Genomic DNA, 17,300 nt, shown 5'->3' with positions numbered 1-17,300 from the left:
GCAAGATCATCTGAAGGTGAAAAATTGCTTGAAGGAGAGTTTAAACTTTAAATTGAGTGAATATTTACCTAAATGAGAAGATCTCGAACTGGAAAAGATTGAGTTACCTGTACCTGGAAAGTTCACATTATTACTTTCTACCCATTGTTAGAAAAGGGGATTATAAGGGAACTTAGTTACAAAGAAATATAAAATTTTATACAAATGAGATGTAGGTATAAATTGTCTACTCTATTACATAAACAAAAATCCCCAGATGTATTTGTGATTTTTTTTTTTTTAATTGACAAGCGGTGTCATCTCTCAGAACTAGTGTTGGATGGAAAATGCTCTGGAAAATAAGGGCCTATGTTCTTATTAGAGTTATCTCTTAAAAACAATCTTCTTTCTTTTTAATTAATCCTTTTTGAATGTTTTTTGAAATTCTTACATGTTTGAGGCATTATGCTAGGTACCTGAATTAAAATAATGCCTCTATCATAAGTTCTGACCTCAAGAAAGCCACAGACTTACAGAGGAAATATATGCTTGTTTTGGCAACACATATATTAATTTTTTTTAAATTTAAATTATTAGTTAACATGCAGTGCCATATTGGTTTTTGGAGTAGCATACAGTAATTCGTCACTTACATACAACACCCAGTGCTTATCACAAGTGTCCTCTTTAATCTCCATCACCCATCCAGCCCATCCCCCACCCACTTCCCCCCATCAACCCTCAGTTTGTTCTCTATCGTTACGAGTCATTTATGGCTTGTTTCCCTCTCTCTTTCTCTTTCCCCCCTTCCCGTGTGTTCATCTGTTTTCTTTCTTAAATTCCACATATGGGTGAGATCATATGGTATTTATCTTTCTCTGACTGACTTATTTCACTTAACATAATACCTTCTAGTTCCATCCACATCATTGCAAATGACAAGACTTCATTCTTTTTGATGGCTGAGTAATATTCCATTATATATGTATACCAATTCTTCTTTGTCCATTCATCAGTCAGTGGACATTTGGACTCTCTCCATAGTTTGGCTATTGTTGATAATCCTGCTATAAACATTGGGGTGCACGTATCCCTTCAAATCTGTATTTTTGTATCCTTTGGATAAATACCTAGTAGTACAATTGCTGGATTGTAGAGTAGTTCTATTTTTAACTTTATGAGGAACCTCCAAACTGTTCTCCAGAATGGCTGCACCAGTTTGCATTCCCACCAACAGTGCAAGAGGGTTCCCCTTTTTCCACATCCTCGCCAACACCTGTTGTTTCTTGTATTGTTAATTTTAGCCATTCTGACAGGTGTGAGGTAGTATCTCATCATGGTTTTGATTTGTATTTCCCTGATGAAGAGTGGTGTGGGGCATTTTTTCATGTGCCTGTTGGCCATCAGGATGTCTTCTTTGGAAAAGTGTTTATTCATGTCTTCTGCCCATTTCTTAACCGGATTATTTGGTTTTTGGGTGTTGAGTTTGGTAAGTTCTTTATACATTTTGGATACTAACCCTTTACCAGATACATTGTTTGCAAATATCTTTCCCATCCCGGGCTGCCCTTTAGTTTTGTTGATTGTTTCCTTTGCTGTGCAGAAAGTTTTTATCTTAATGAAGTCCCAATAGTTCATTTTTGCTTTTGTTTCCCTTGCCTCCAGTGACGTGTCTAATAAGAAGTTGCTATGGCCAAGGTCAAGGAGTTTTCTGCCTGTGTTCTTCTTTAGGATTTCAATGGTTTCCTGTCTCACATTTAGGTCTTTCATCCATTTTGAATTAATTTTTGTGTATGGTGTAAGAAAGCGGTCTAGTTTCATTCTTCTCATGTTGCTGTCCAGTTTTCAGCGCCATTTGTTGAGAGACTGTCTTTTTTCCATCAGATATTCTTTCCTGCTTTGTTGAAGATTAGTTGACCATACAGTTGTGAGTCCATTTCTGGGCTCTGTATTCTGTTACACTGATCTATGTGTCTGTACCACACTGTCTCGATGATTACAGCTTTGTAATATAGCCTGAAATCAGGAATTGTAAGACCTCCAGTTTTGTTTTTCTTTTTTGGAATTGCTTGGGCTCTTTGGGTCTTTTGTGATTCCATACAAATTTTAGGATTGATTGTTCTAGCTCTGTGAAAGACGCTGGCAGTATTTTGATAGGAATTGCATTAAAGGCAACATATATACTAATATTAGAACAGTATGGAGACAACTAGCATGAACTCTGTACAAGGATTGCTGGAATATTTAGGAGGAGTTCCACATTTTTCTCATCTAAGAGATGTTGCTTTCTCTTTAGGAAAATGATAAAGGCTAGGATCACCGCTTCTAGTAGAAGTTTAAGAAAGTGTAATAGGCAAGGAACAGACATGGAGATTAGAAAGGAAGAATTAAAACTGCCAATACTTGCAGATGACATGATTGAGTAGACAACTGTTATCCTTAATAATATACAAAGCATTTACTAGACCTAGTAGTGAATTTAGCAAGGTCACAGTATGCAAAGTTAACATACTAAGAGCAAAGATTTGGAAAGTAAAAATGTAAAAGTTGCATTTAAAATAGCATCAAAACCATAAAATACTTAAGGGTAAATTTAGCAATACATTAAAAAAAACCACTTGTAAACTGAATCCACAACATATTAATGAGAGAATTTAAAGAAACTATTGTATACCATGTTGATTGATAAAAGATAAAGTTGTCAAGATACCAGTTCTCCCCCAAATTGTTGTATAGGTTCAATACAAGCCAAATCACAATTCCAAAAAGTTTTTTATTTTACAAATTGATAAGCTACTCTAAAATATATATGGAAGTGCAAATAACCTAGAATAGTCAAGACAGTCTTGAAAAGGGAAAATAATATAATATAGGAGGGCCTCCCTGACTTCAAGACTTACTTATTATAAGGGGCACCTGGGTATCTCAGTCAGTTAAGCATCTGCCTTCAGCTCAGGTCATGATCTCAGGGTCCTGGGATTGAGCCCCATATTGGGCTTCCTACTCAGCGGGGAGCCTGCTTCTCCCTCTCCCTCTGTCTCTCCCCCTGATTGTGTTCTCTCAGTCTCTCTCTCTCTCTCTCTCTCTCTGTGAGATAAATAAATAAAATCTTTTAAAAAAAGCTTACTTATTATGAAGTTATATATAAAGACAATGTGGTCTTTGTGAAAATATAGTTAAATAAAACAGAACAGAGAATTAGAAATACACCCACACGTGCACAATTGATTTTTCATAACAGCACTGAAGGATTTCAATAAATGGTGCTTGAGCAACTCGATATCCACATGGAAATAAATGAACTTTAACCTCTACATCATGCTCTGTGGTCACTTGAGATTGATCACAGACCTAATTTTAAAATCTAAACTTATAAAGCTTTTAGAAGAAAGCTTAAGAAAATACCTTCATAAAATGAGAGTAGGCTGAGAAAAATCATTTGCAAAAACATATTTTTGGCAAACAACAAAGAACTTATATCCAACAATTAAATAATGAAAAGATAAACAATTCAATGAAGAAAGACCTGAGCAGGGACTTCACAGAGGAAGAAATATATGTGGCCAATAAATAAATGTAAAAAGGATTCAACATCGTTACTCANNNAGGAAAATGCAACGAAATCACAAAGAGGTACCGCTCCATGTTTAGTAGAATGGTTAGATTTAAAAAGAACAATACTAAATGTTGTCAAGGATATGGAGCAACTGGAATTCTCACACGTTGATGAGTGTAATATAGTACAATCAATTTAGAAGGCTGTTCGTTGTTTTTTTTTTCAGATTGAACATATATCTTCCCTAGGATCTAATAATTTCACTCCTAGGAGTTTATCCAAGAGAAATGAGAATATGTGTCCACATAAGACTTTGTGATAAATATTCATAGGAGCTTTATTCATATTCAGAATTAGAAACAACCCAAGTGCCTATCAAAGAGTAGATAAATAATTTTGATATATTCATATAATGAAACAATATTAAGCCATAAAAATGAAAGTAACTACTGACTCCTACAACAACATGGATAAATCTTCATATGGAACAAATAAAGCCAGACACAAGAGAATGAACATTATATGATTTCATATGTATGAATTTCTAGAACAGAAAACCTTAACCTACTAGGGCAAGGGATATCCCTGGAAGAGTCCAGAGACCTTTCTACAATGGTGAAACTTCCTATTGTCTTTTTTTTTTTTTTTAGGATACTATTTATTTATTTGACAGAGAGAAAGAGCACAAGCAGGGGGAGTGGCAGAGGAAGAGGGGAAAGCAGGCTCCCTGCTGAGCAGGGAACCTGATGTGGGGCTTGATTCCAGGACCCTGAGATCATGACCTGAGCTGAAGGCAGATGCTTCACTGACTGAGCCACCCAGGCGCCCAAAATTTCCTATATCTTAATAGCCATGTGAGTTACATGGATGCAGGCATTTATCAAAATTTATTGAATTATACCATTAATATGTGCATATTTTACTGATTTTAAATTTTACTCTAAAAAAACAGGAATACTGAACTCTAGTAGGAATGATTTTCATTGTGGTATGGACAAACAATTCTGAAATAATTGTGTGTTCTCTGAGCAAATAAGTATATTGATGATAACGGGTGCCAGATTTTCCTCTGTTGCAGTTATAGTTATGGGAGAGAGACAGCTAGAATGAACACAGGAGTGTTGAAGTCAAATTAGAATCGCCAGGTAAATTCATTGTTTTTAATATGTAAATAGGTAGATACAGAAATAAATGTGTGTGTGTGTGTGTGTGTGTGTGTGTAGTTTTTATTGTTTTTCCTAGCTCTGAACACTGAGAGAGGTTGAAAGCAATGAAAAACTAGTAGCAATGACCACGACTCGGACTAGGATATTGGCTCCTAAATATCATTCTCCACTAAAAAGGACCAGGGCTCCCAAGAGGAAAGATGAATTCCAGTGCTTAAGCTAATAAAATGCAAAATGAGTTGTTCAAGAAAGTCAGAAACTACTCAAAGAACGTTGGAGACCTGACAAGAGGACACCAAAACCAGACTGATGGGGTTACTGGTGTCCACAATCTGGAACGATTGGAGTATCAATAAAAATAATGCTAGAAAAGGATTATAATCCATTGAATAAGATAGGAATATGTGGGTCCAAATTGGTATAAAACTAAAGGAGTGAATGAAGATGTTACATAGTAGGGTGGTGTTGCGGAACTGCCAGGGTGGTGAAGGCAGGCGTCAGACCCTGGGGCCAGGCGGGCTTCTTCACAGCCCTCTGCACCTGCTCAGATGTCCCCCTGGGCTTGGAATAGCCTTCCCATTCCCTGCCAGCTTGGTGTCCTCCTTCCCGCACTTCTCATGGCCCAACTTCTATGTTACCTCCTTTGGAAAGATTTCTTGAATTTTAAGAAGCATCTTAGTGTAGTAATTATTGATCCTTTATTGTCTTATTTTTCACAATCCCTTTTTCAGCAAAGGCAGCAGAAATTCTTTTTATGTTCTTAGAGCTCTCTTTTTTCTTAGGGTCATGTTGTCTTCTATATTTCCAATTTCCATTCCCCTACCCCCACTGGTGGGCACTTAAAGATTTTGTCTCTCTCTCTCTCTCTTTTGATGCTTTGTTACAGAGGACACTGTAACATTAATTGCATTGTATTAAATTGTATCCCATCAATTGGTTGCAAGCTCTGAAAATGAAAGTAATAGGGGTCAATTTAGTAAAAAAATTAGCTTATCTTGATGCCAGCTGTGAAAAATGCATAAGACTGGCTGAGAGCCAATCACAAAAGCCCTGTAAGGTACATGCTTCCACCTGCTTGCAGGAAAAACCTTATTTAAAAAAAAAAATCAGCAGATAACTGCAGCTCTCCTTCTGTCCTTTGATTTAGAGGTGTGTTTTGTTTTGCTGCCCGACTAGACAGTCCTGAATTGGGTTCCCTGACAACAGATGGCTCTGTCAGCCAGTTGGGCCAAATGAGTCAGTGATCCGCCACAGTGATGGACATCAAACAGCCATGGAGGTATCAGGAAGCCCACTTGCCCAGGATCAGAAAGAAACCCTATGCTGGTTTCCAGGCTTCCCTTCCCCTTTCCTCAGCTTCTGCTGAAAATAAACTTACAGAAGTCGTAACAAAACAACCCCTCCACCCTCCAATCATTCTTTCCGAAGATTGGATGCAAAAATAAGAGCCAGTTCAAGAAGAAGCTGGCCCTCTCCGAGGAGGGTAGGAATTCCTCATTAGACTTAAGGGGGCACCCCATTCAAACAGCAGATATAACACAGTACAGGTGTTAACCTTACCTCTGCTGCTCATTGAACTACAAGTCATTTGATAGTTTTGCCTTGCTGGATACAGACGTCACCGCCCTAGGGACTTCAGCCAGCTGAGCTTGATCATATTATTGTAATGATAATTGAGTTGTAAAGTGAGGCTCCTTGAGTACCTGTTTGAGACAGAATTCTGGAATATGGTGCACACAGCCCCAGGGAAGGAAGGGCAGCATCAGCGGGGCTTTGGGAAAACTACCATTCCCAGTGTTTTTCTTTGTATTTTTAGGGGTTTCCTCAGACCTGTTTGCAAACATTTCTATAATCATGGGAATTACTGTATGTTATAAACAATTATAACTGATATTGGTACAGTCATTTCTGATTTTCACAATGGGATCAAATCTTCAGTCTCACCATGTTCTCATTATAGGGTCATATGTATGACATCTATAAAGGAAATATAATCATCCCCATTTTATAGATGAAGACAGAGACTTGGAGAGGCAAAAACATTTTCTATTTTATTTATTTATTTATTTAATATAATTTTTATTTTGTTATATTAGTCACCATACATTTTCTATTTTAAAAGGAAGAGAATTATGTATGCAATTCTGGGTTGAAAATGAGCTATTAACAGAAAACAGAGTGTCCAGTAAGCTGTATCTTAGGGATCTGAAGGAAAAAAAAAAGATGGTGAGAAGAAAATAATTGGTTATTATCTGGCCAGATGTTTTCAGTAGAAGATGGTAACAAAGGGATTTGGGATAGGTTCACCTCACACCTTACTGCCTGTAAAACTTGGGACTTGAGATGTTCGAGGATGTTGCTGGGAGACACCCTCCCACTAGACTCACCCAGATGTCTCAAGATTTGTATTACCCGGAGGAATAGGGATTGATGAGACTGTAGATGACTCAAGGCACTTCTATTATGTAAATGAAAACAGTTCCCAACTCACAGCCACATAGGACACTATTCTGTTTTTTCCTGTCATTTCTGCTTCCTACTTCCTTACTTCACGTGTAGGCATTGGTGACTCCTTATCGGTACCGATTAGTTCAAAAGGAGGATGATACAGTAAAGATAGAGAAAGACAAAAGTTTTGATTCTCAAAAGTCTTGTTTTAGGTTTGAGATAAAAGATTAAGAGATCAATCAGATTCAGTTGTTCTTACCATTGAGGGAAGATAAAAATGTCATGAAATGGGAGAATGGCAGAGAACAAGTGGACAGTACACAAGGAAATTATTGGATAAAGATGGACCCCAGCAAAGGGACCCTGGGTTCTTCACTATGCCATCTCCATGCTTCATCCCCTCTGTGTTTAATCCAAGGGGACAAAATCAAAAACCAGGGAATTTGAGGATTTGAATGTAAATAAGAACTTTGCACATTTTCACAAGTAGCACCTAGGATGAAGACAAGACTTAAGTTTCCCTGTGAAGGAGCAGAAATATCTATGATCAGACAATAAATCAAAGGGTGTTTTACCTTGAGGTCAGTCTACTGTCTTGCACTCCTTTAAAGAGGGATTGTATGCTGATTTAGGCAAATGATGGGTCAAAGTTCAGATACTACGTGGGAGAAGGAGAGAAAGTTAGCCAGAGTTTAGTTAGCAGGTATTTTGTTCATCAGTGATCAGTGAGGACAAAACAGTTCAACTAATCATTTATGAGGCAAAGAATGGGAATTTTGGAGGTCTGTGTTGCCCTGTCACAGGTAGATAAGGAGGAATCTATGCATCTTATCTAAATCATGCATGGAATGTGGTTCTTTGCAATAAGCAGTTTCCTAGAACACAAGAGTGGGGGGATTTTCTTTCAACATTGCTGTTTTCTAGGGTCACAGGGCTTAAGTAAAGTTTAAGATTTTAAATGGATACCAGTAAACCGCGAAAGTGGATTCAGGATGGTCAACTCTGAGATGTGTACTTGGACTCTAAAAATGAAGAAGGAAGAAGCCACCACTGCAACAGCATCCAGGAACAAAACAAAAATTCCTAGAAGAACAAAATACTAGCCTCATATATCTTCTGAGCAGCATTTCAATACAAGAAGCCTGAGTGCAACAAGATACCTAAGTAAAGAGTGTAAGCCAAAGATTGTTTAACCAACCACATTTTGTTTAAAATATAAAGTCTATTCTGTGAATAGCTTTGAACATGCAAGAGCTCAGAGAATACTAGAAGGAATTATTAGACATTGAATTTTGGCCAACTAAGTAACTAGGTAAATTGTGACAAAGGGACTGGGAATAAATATTGAATGTACTTGCCTGTAAGAAAAAAATACGGGGGTTGAGATGTCAGAACGAAATATGAATGTTATATGTCTTTACTATGTAGAAATGATATAACTAACAAAAATTGGATAGGCAAGGGGGAAAGGAGGTCAGAAATTAAATTTATTGTCTCATTTAATTTATTAAAAATAAACACTATTAGTAACTAAAGTCAGATGAGAGAGACAAGGGAAGAGGGGAAAAGGAAGAAGAAATATCCTAATTTTTAATCATTACTTGTAGTACAGAACTTAGAGATGTAGTTAAAAGAAGTACATTACTAAGGGTCTAATATAACATTATTATTATAAATGTAACAACTAAAGGAAAAAATAGATAACTTGAATAGCAGACAACACACAAAAAGCAAAGAAAACAGAATTTATAATGAAAAAATATCTTTAAAAGAACACAGAAAATGCAATACAATAATATGATGAAACAAAGACGAAACATAACTTTTATATCATTAAGTCACCCGTTAAAAGGCTTATCTTAGCTTGTTTAACTTTATTTTATTTTATTTTTTAAAGGTTTTATTTATCTGATAGAGACACAGCAAGAGAGGGAACACAAGCAGGGGGAATGGGAGAGGGAGAAGCAGGCTTCCCGCTGAGCAGGGAGCCTGATGTGGGGCTCAATCCCAAGACCCCGGGATCATGACCTGAGCTGAAGGCAGACGCTTAACGACTGAGCCACCCAGGCGCCTCTAACTTTATTTTATTTTTTTAAAGACTTAACTTTGTTTTTTTAAGGCTTAAATTAGTGTTTTTTTAAAGATTTATTTGAGAGAGAGAGAGAGAGAGAGCGCACAAGCAGAGAGAGGGTAAGAGGGAGAGGATCTCAAGTAGACTCTGAGCTGAGTGCAGAGCCCGACATGGGGCTTGATCTCATAACCCTGACATCAGGACCTGACCTAAAATCAAGTGTCTGACGCTTAACCAACTGAGCCACACAGGGGCCCTTTAACTTAGTTTTTAAAATAAATGACTCTCCAGGATGGATTATGCAACCTAATTCTATGGCACAGACTCATCTAAAACAAGGTATTTCAGTAAGGCTGAGAATAAAAGAATTAAAAAGGGCAGACCAGAAAACCCAAATAAAAATAAGCCAGGGACTCCAGCCAAACAGAATATTAAGAAAAAAAACCTAATTGTGCAGAAGTGTGTAACTCACAATGGACATATTACAGTTATGAATATCTGTGCACCAAACATTCATAAAGCATTAATTACAAGTGATAAAAGCAGGAAACAGACATAAGAACACTAGTGGGAGACATGAATTCACCTGTCTTGGTCCATGTCAGATCAAGTGGATGAAAATAAGTATATTGAATATTGAAATAACATAAATAATAAGGTAGAGCTAATTGATAAGGTATTTCTGTACTTTATTAATTTTGAATAAGCCTTGGAATATTTAGAAAAACTGGCCATCTATTGGGCCACCAGAAAATCCTTAATCTATTCTGAATTAAAAATAAATAGGAATCTTAGGTAGAACCTTCTCTAATCACCATGTAATGAAACTAGACAACCAAAAGGCCCTTTTAGCTGGAATTTGTAATAACATTTTCTTAAAATCTAAGTTGAAGGGGAAATAAAAAATGAAATTGCATTGTCTGGAGAAAAAAATGTAATAAAAACACTTTCGAATTTATGGGATGTAGTTAAAATGGACTTTAGAGGAAAATTCATCATCTTAAAATACTTCAGTAAAAAATGGAGTCATGGGGCTTGCGTACCCTCGTCACCAGTGCAGACCTAGGGGAAGGTGGTTCAGTGCAGGCCTGGTGTATGTTTCTGTCCGGTCAGAGTGAGAGAGAAAAATGCAGAAGGACTCTGGCCCTCCAGTGCCTTTACAGTGGATTGGCTTTGACTATGCAGCACTGGTTGCTTCCGGTGGGATCATTGGCTATGCAAAAGCACGTAGTGTCCCGTCACTGGCTGCCGGGATTCTTCTCAGTGGCTTAGCAGGCCTGGGTGCTTATCAGCTTCCTCAGGATCCGAGGAACATTTGGGTTTTCCTAATGATATCTGGAACCTTAGTTGGCATTATGGGAATGAGATTCCACCGCTCTGGATGGATTATGCCTGCGACCTTAATCGCGGGTACCGGTTTGTTGATGGTCGCCAAACTTAGAATTAGTGTGTTGACTAGACCCTGTCAGTAGTAGTCATGTCCCAGCTTGGATTCATGAAGAATTTAAAACTTCCACTATTTTTAGTGTATTAAGAGAAATAGGTGCAGCATTTTCACATATTCTGACATTTTACTTAAACCAAACCAAACCAAACAAAATGATATTAACTTTCCAGGAGAAAAAAAACCCAGTCATTATCATTACAACCTTAAAGAGGTGGGTGGTATATGACCCACGAGCTTATTGTTGTTCTCTCATAAGGTTTGATTCTTGTATGTTGATGTTATCTCTTCTTTCTGTATCTATAGGTAAAGTCTCAAGGGGTAAAATGTTAGGGATCAACACTGGGGGCACTGAAACCCCATGCCCTGCTCAGAACAACGTGAAAAAAATCCTTTATGAGATTTAAGATTTCTGTTCTTTGGCTCATCCTAGAGCACAGACCTACTTTGAAATTATGTCAAGTGACGTATCAATGAAAGTAAAGTTTACTGTAAATTTTTTAAAAATGGAGTCATGAATAGATATCCAATTCAAAATTTAGAGGAGAAAAAATGAAATTAACTCAAGGAGAACAGAGGAAGTTTGGTGGGTTGAATATTGATCCCACTTTTTCAGCTCTCTTTGTGTATGTCCCCTGCCTCTTGCCCTTGTGCTCCGCCATGGGGATTTCTTTGGCAGATGGGATGCCTGTAGATGGGATGCCGCAGAGGCTTGCAGTGCACATGTGCAGCAGTGTAAAAGCTTGTGTGTCTGCAATTGCCCTGAGAATAGCATGCATCATTTAGCCCGCTGGTTCTGGAGGAAGACAAGAGACACAGAGAGGAGAGCTGCACAAACAATCCAGAGCCTGACACAGAGCGGCTCCAGCCACCACGGCTTGTAGAGAAACTGCCCCAGCTGACGTTGAAGTTCAAGTGTGACAGTGCCTTGGAGGTCTTGCTATGTGGCATTACTATGACAACATGAATGAATTAATTAGAAAATAGAATAAATGGTAAATTTTATTTTTAAGTTTTTATTTTTAAAATGTCTTTAGCTTTCATTTATCAGCTTCTATTTTTAAAAAAACTAATAAATTGTTAATCTCATCACAGAGAGAGAGAGGAGAGAGAGAGAGAATCTCAATTGTAAAAGTAAGAAATGTTAAAAGGGAGGAGTGATATTTTGAGAAACAGAGGACATTTAAAGCTCCAAGAATAATTTTGCTGCAATATCTGAATACATTTGAAAACTTGTATGAAATGCTTTATTTTCAGAAATACAAAATATTACAAAACTTAGATGAAATAAAATTTAAACTGTTTCCATAGAAAAGGGCCACTTCCAAAAAACACCAGGCCCAGAGAGGTTCATAAAAGAGGTCAACTAAACCTTAATGAGTAGATAAGTTAATAATATTTCAACTTTTCCAGAGCATTAGAAAAAAAATCTGAATTATTTTTGTAATGAATACAGATATAAAATTCTAACAAATATTGTACAAAAAAGAATAGCAATGGACAAAATCCCTCATGCACATCAATGCAAACATTTTAAATAAAACATTAGCTAATGGAATCCACCAACAATTAAAATACATCAGAAACAACTGGGTTCAATTGAAGAAATGCAAGGATGGTTTTATATTAGAGCCTCTATTAATATCCTTCATCACATTGATACATTTAAGGGGAAAAATAATATGATCATAACTAAGACTCTGAAAAGGCATTTGGTGAAGGTTAACATTCATTTTGGATTGAAAAACAATAAATACGACAAGAATAGATGCAAGTTTCCTTAACCTGATTATCACACATCTGTATATCTGCCTCTTTTTGCCTGTATCTCTCACCCCCAAAGCCACATGTTACTTACTAATGGAAATAAATTGCTTTTCTTATGCAATTTATAGAAATTATGTAAAAAAGAAAAAACTTATCTGCCAAAGAAATATTAATAGAAAGTGAAATAACTAAAAATAAATCTCATGGGAAATGTGTAGTATGTATATGAAGAACATATTAAAAATCTCCTGGAGGACATGGACCAAAAAAAGCCTAAAGAAATGGAAAGAGATGGGTGCCTGGGTGGCTTAGATGGTTAAGTGTCTGCCTTCAGTTCAAGTCATGATCTCCAGGTCCTGGGAGTGAGCCCCACTTCATTGGGCTGCTGGCTCAGAAGGGAGTCTGCTTCTCCTTCTCCCCCTGCCTCTCTCCACTGCTCATACTCTCTCTCTCTCTCTTTGTCTCAAATGAATAAATGTTTTAAAAAGTCTTAAAAAAAAAAGAAATGGAAAGAGAGACTAAGTTCTTGGTAGCATACTCTGTATCATAAATATATCCAATCTTCCCACACCATATTAATTAACTTTTTATGATCCTAATAAAAATCCAATTAAAAAAAAAGCTAGAAAAGCTGGTAAAGTTCATTCGGAGAAAATAAAAACCAGAATAACCTCTCCATAAAGGAGAGCATTAGGGGTGGGCTAAACCCTTCCATACATGAAAACATCATTTAAACACTCTGGGATTTATGAATAATAGAAAAACAAACCAGTTGGATAGAATTCCAGAAATAGATCCAAGTACATGCACAAATCCATTATATAATAAAGATGGTATCTTAAATCTATAAAAATGGGTGAAATGTCCCTGAAAGTTGAATCTATATGGGATATCATATACCCTAGCAAATTCAATAAGGATCAGATATTTGGATGTAAAAATATGTCATAATAAAAATACTAGAAGAAAACATAGATTAATTCCATTATAACCTTGGCATGACGTCCTTTCTTGACTCAAAATCCAGAAGCTGTAAAATAAAAGGTTGATAAATTCAATTGCATTAACAACAAAAAAAGACCCATGAGGGGAAAATGAAATCACTGTTAGTTAGCAGCAATAAAAGATAAACAGTAAAATGGGACTTACATAAATAAATATCTGACTAACTTTACAGACGGACTAATATCCCCAATTTATGACACACTAGAAATTGTGAGCAATATCAATAACCTTATTAAAAAATAAGCCAAAGATATATACAGATATTTCATGGGGAAGCAAATATAAAAGGCTTTAAAACATATGAGAAAATAATCTTACAAAGAATTCATATTAAAACTACATTAGAATATCATTTTTTAACCATTAAATTGACAAATATTCAAAAGTTTGATAGCACCTTCATTTGCAGAGGTGATGGGACTGGATATGATGAGATATGTTGACTCAAACCAGTATTTAAGGGTAATTGGCAATAATTGTCAAAATTATAATTACATCTGTCTTTGAACCAGGTATCCCATTTCTACTATTTATTTCACAGATATGCTTGTACCTATGCAAACTAACACATGCAGATTATTATTCATGCAAAAATAATTAAATGCAGCTATTTTTATAATATACAATGTTTGGAAATTATTTGAATAGGAATACAATACAGCTATAAAAAAGGAATGAGGAAACACACTATTGGGGTGCCTGGGTGGCTCAGTTGGTTAAGCATTTGCCTTTGGTTCAGGTCGTGATCCTGGGGTTCTGGGATCAAGCCCCACATTGGTCTCCCTATTCGTGGGAAGCCTGCTTCTCCTTCTCCTCCCCGTTCATGATCTCTCTCACTATCTCTCTCTCTCTCTCAAATAAATAAATAAATAAAATCGTAAAAGAAAAAAAAAAGGAAACACACTATTCATAGATCTATATAAAGGTCACCAGGGTAGATAAATGCTAAGGGTGTGTGTGTGTGTGTGTGTGTGTGTGTGTGTATTTTTTCGTATTCATATATTTGTTTTTAAGTTAAGTGATTCTTAAATGATTAGCTTTAAAAAAAGGAAAATGTAGGGGCGCCTGGGTGGCTCAGTCGTTAAGCGTCTGCCTTCAGCTCAGGGCGTGATCCTGGCATTCAGGGATCGAGCCCCACATCAGGCTCCTCCGCTATGAGCCTGCTTCTTCCTCTCCCACTCCCCCTGCTTATGTTCCCTCTCTCGCTGGCTGTCTCTATCTCTGTCAAATAAATAAATAAATAAATCTATCTTAAAAAAAAAATAAAGATAGAATTGTTTAAAAAAAATAAAAAAAGGAAAATGTAGGTATAGCATGCAATAATCTGTCTATAATTGGGAGCATAGGACTGTGTGTACTCGTGTGCTTATTTAGCTCAATACAAAGATAAGGACATTGGTGGAAACACAGAAACCAGAAACAGAAATTGTCCGTGGGGGAATGGAAATCAGGATGGGAACTGGACACACACAAGCGGGGGTAGGAGAGAGGCTTTCATTGGATATCACTTTATATTTTCTTTTCATTTGAACCACGTGAATGTATTATTTAGAAAAAAAACCCCAAAACACTCCAGTGAAAGAATAAACATAATAGCCAGAAGAACATTGATGAGGAGGAGAAATACTTCAGATGACAACCAGCAGACTAATGGATGAGTGTGTGAGAGGAAGGGAGAGAATCAGTCCCCTGAACTTTGTCCTGTTGTGTAGTTTGGGAATCAAAATCTGGTGCCCCACTGGCCGAATTTAGCACACAAATGTGTTCTTTTCTGGCCAGCACAATATTGTTTTAAAATGAAGATCTGAGTGTCTGTGTGAGCCTGCACTTTCCCATTCGCTGTGGTCACCAACCATCTATTATTTTATACCAGATGCTGAGAAGCCTCTGAGTTATAATCTCTGATGGAGAGTCGCCTGTGGCCATGTATTTTCATCATTGGCTGTGCGAACCATTAGCTTCTCCAGATCCACTTTAAGAGCCTTTTCACTGGACGAGAGCTATTAGCTTCAAAACTCAAAGTTTTAGATCATCCTCTAACCACGGTGAGAGATAATCCTTTTGCAGCCACTTCCTCAGGAGTTAGGGGACCTAGACGGGGTGCGAAGGAGCGTGTGTGGTTCTGTCACCTGTAACATATTTGACCCCCTGTTTGTGAAAAGCTTTTCAGAAGAGAACCAAATGTTCCCCTTAACATTTACTTAAAAAATTAGAAAATGCGTTAGTAACAGCCTTATCTCCCAGATTTGCACAGGAAAGGACAACATGACCTTTTAAATATTCTTTTTTAGTTAATTCTTAGGATCAAGATTGAGGAAAGAAATTGAGAATAAATATTGGAAAAAAATATGACTGTTAAACAGCCAAACCTGGAAGAGTGAGCCCCACAAAGGGAAAGTAATTGATAGATGAATAATACAATGTGTAAAGATGTATTAGTGTTTTCATTATTTTGTACTATTTCTATTCAGTTGGAGCTGATTTCCATAGTAATATAGTTAGCTAAAAATCTGCCTTTGTATATAAGGTCTCCACAGAAAAAGCAAATATGAAAATGGCAATTTTTAAAACAATATTCTGTTTTTTGTTTAATAAAACTAATGTTTCCAAATCTGCTTTTATTAAAACACAATAAATACCATCAATTTTTGACATGAAATCTCATTATATACTGTAAATATTTATCACTTTCTAGGGGGAAGATTATGCAGTAGACGACTTCTCATTGATTCGCTCATAAAGCTGAGTTAGAAGTGAAGCTTCTTTTTATTTTCATAAAAATAAAAGGAACTCAGAATTTGACATCCATTCCATTTGGACCAGCTAATCAGACAAAGCACAGATGGTGCACTTTTCAAGAGCATTTCTTTTAGCATTAGAAAAATTATAAAAGTAATGTTAATATAAAAACCTTCAAGGTAAAATAGAAAACAGACAATGCTATTGCAGAGATCACTTCCTCTCCTTTCTGGGATTTATTCTCTTACTAAATCTAAAGTTTTGGCATCAAATGTTACATTTAAAGATGGGTAGAACAGTATAATTTATGTTGTTTTATGTTTATAGATCTGAGAAAGAAAATCTTTAGACTCAGACAGTGGCTTAAAGTGGAATACAAGGCAAGTATGGGCTTGATGTCAAGAAGCCTAGGGCTCCTAGGGGACCAGTGTAGCTCAGTCATTGGTCAAATTTCTACAAACGTATAGGTTCTTGGTCATTGATCATTGATGTCAACAAAGCTATAGATTTGTGAGCTCTGACATAGCTTTTGGGAGTCTGAAAGAAGCTACCTATGCACATACATCTAGAAAATTTTGGATATATATTCAAGTGGATCACAAACCTTCAGAGAAGTTTCTCGTTAAGGATCTGTGGACCACTGGTTAAGGGCCCCTGAAATAAACAGTCTCTAAAAACACACCCCAAACATTTTTAGACATTTATTATTTGCTCTCTTACATTCCCTTTCTCTTTTCTAGAAGTGTGTGAATCATTGCCCACCTGCAAGTATTCTGATATTCAATTTTTTTTAAAGATTTTATTTATTTATTTGACAGAGAGAGACAGCCAGCGAGAGAGGGAACACAAGCAGGGAGAGTGGGAGAGGAAGAAGCAGGCTCCTAGCGGAGGAGCCTGATGTGGGACTTGATCCCAGAACTCTGGGATCACGCTCTGAGCCAAAGGCAGACGCTTAACGACTGTACCACCCAGGCGCCCCATATTCTGATATTCAAAGTCTAATTGTTGATTCTGTCATTAAGAGTCTTTTACAATAATCCTACATTTTAGCTCTATTAATAAATCTGTACTTTCAGTCCCACTCCTTGGGACAAAAGAGAGACTTTATTCAGTTTACCTTTTCTT

General features: G+C 36.7%; 1 protein-coding gene and 1 non-coding gene across 2 annotated transcripts; both read left to right on the top strand.

The window, feature by feature from the left end:
* The first annotated feature begins 2,141 nt into the window (after positions 1–2,141).
* On the top strand, positions 2,142–2,245 carry LOC121104326. Its single transcript, XR_005836619.1, has one exon. It is a non-coding gene; the product is annotated as a U6 spliceosomal RNA (small nuclear RNA).
* Positions 2,246–10,347: 8,102 nt separating this feature from the next.
* Positions 10,348–10,692, top strand: LOC103681899 (transmembrane protein 14C-like). Its single transcript, XM_040636590.1, has one exon. It carries the CDS (start codon positions 10,348–10,350, stop codon positions 10,690–10,692), a length of 345 nt encoding a protein of 114 aa, XP_040492524.1.
* The last annotated feature ends 6,608 nt before the right edge of the window (positions 10,693–17,300 follow it).

This window comes from Ursus maritimus, unplaced genomic scaffold (genome assembly GCF_017311325.1).
Source record: "Ursus maritimus isolate PB19 unplaced genomic scaffold, ASM1731132v1 scaffold_20, whole genome shotgun sequence".
NCBI lineage: Eukaryota > Metazoa > Chordata > Mammalia > Carnivora > Ursidae > Ursus > Ursus maritimus.
This window is presented reverse-complemented; position numbering and strand designations above follow the sequence as displayed.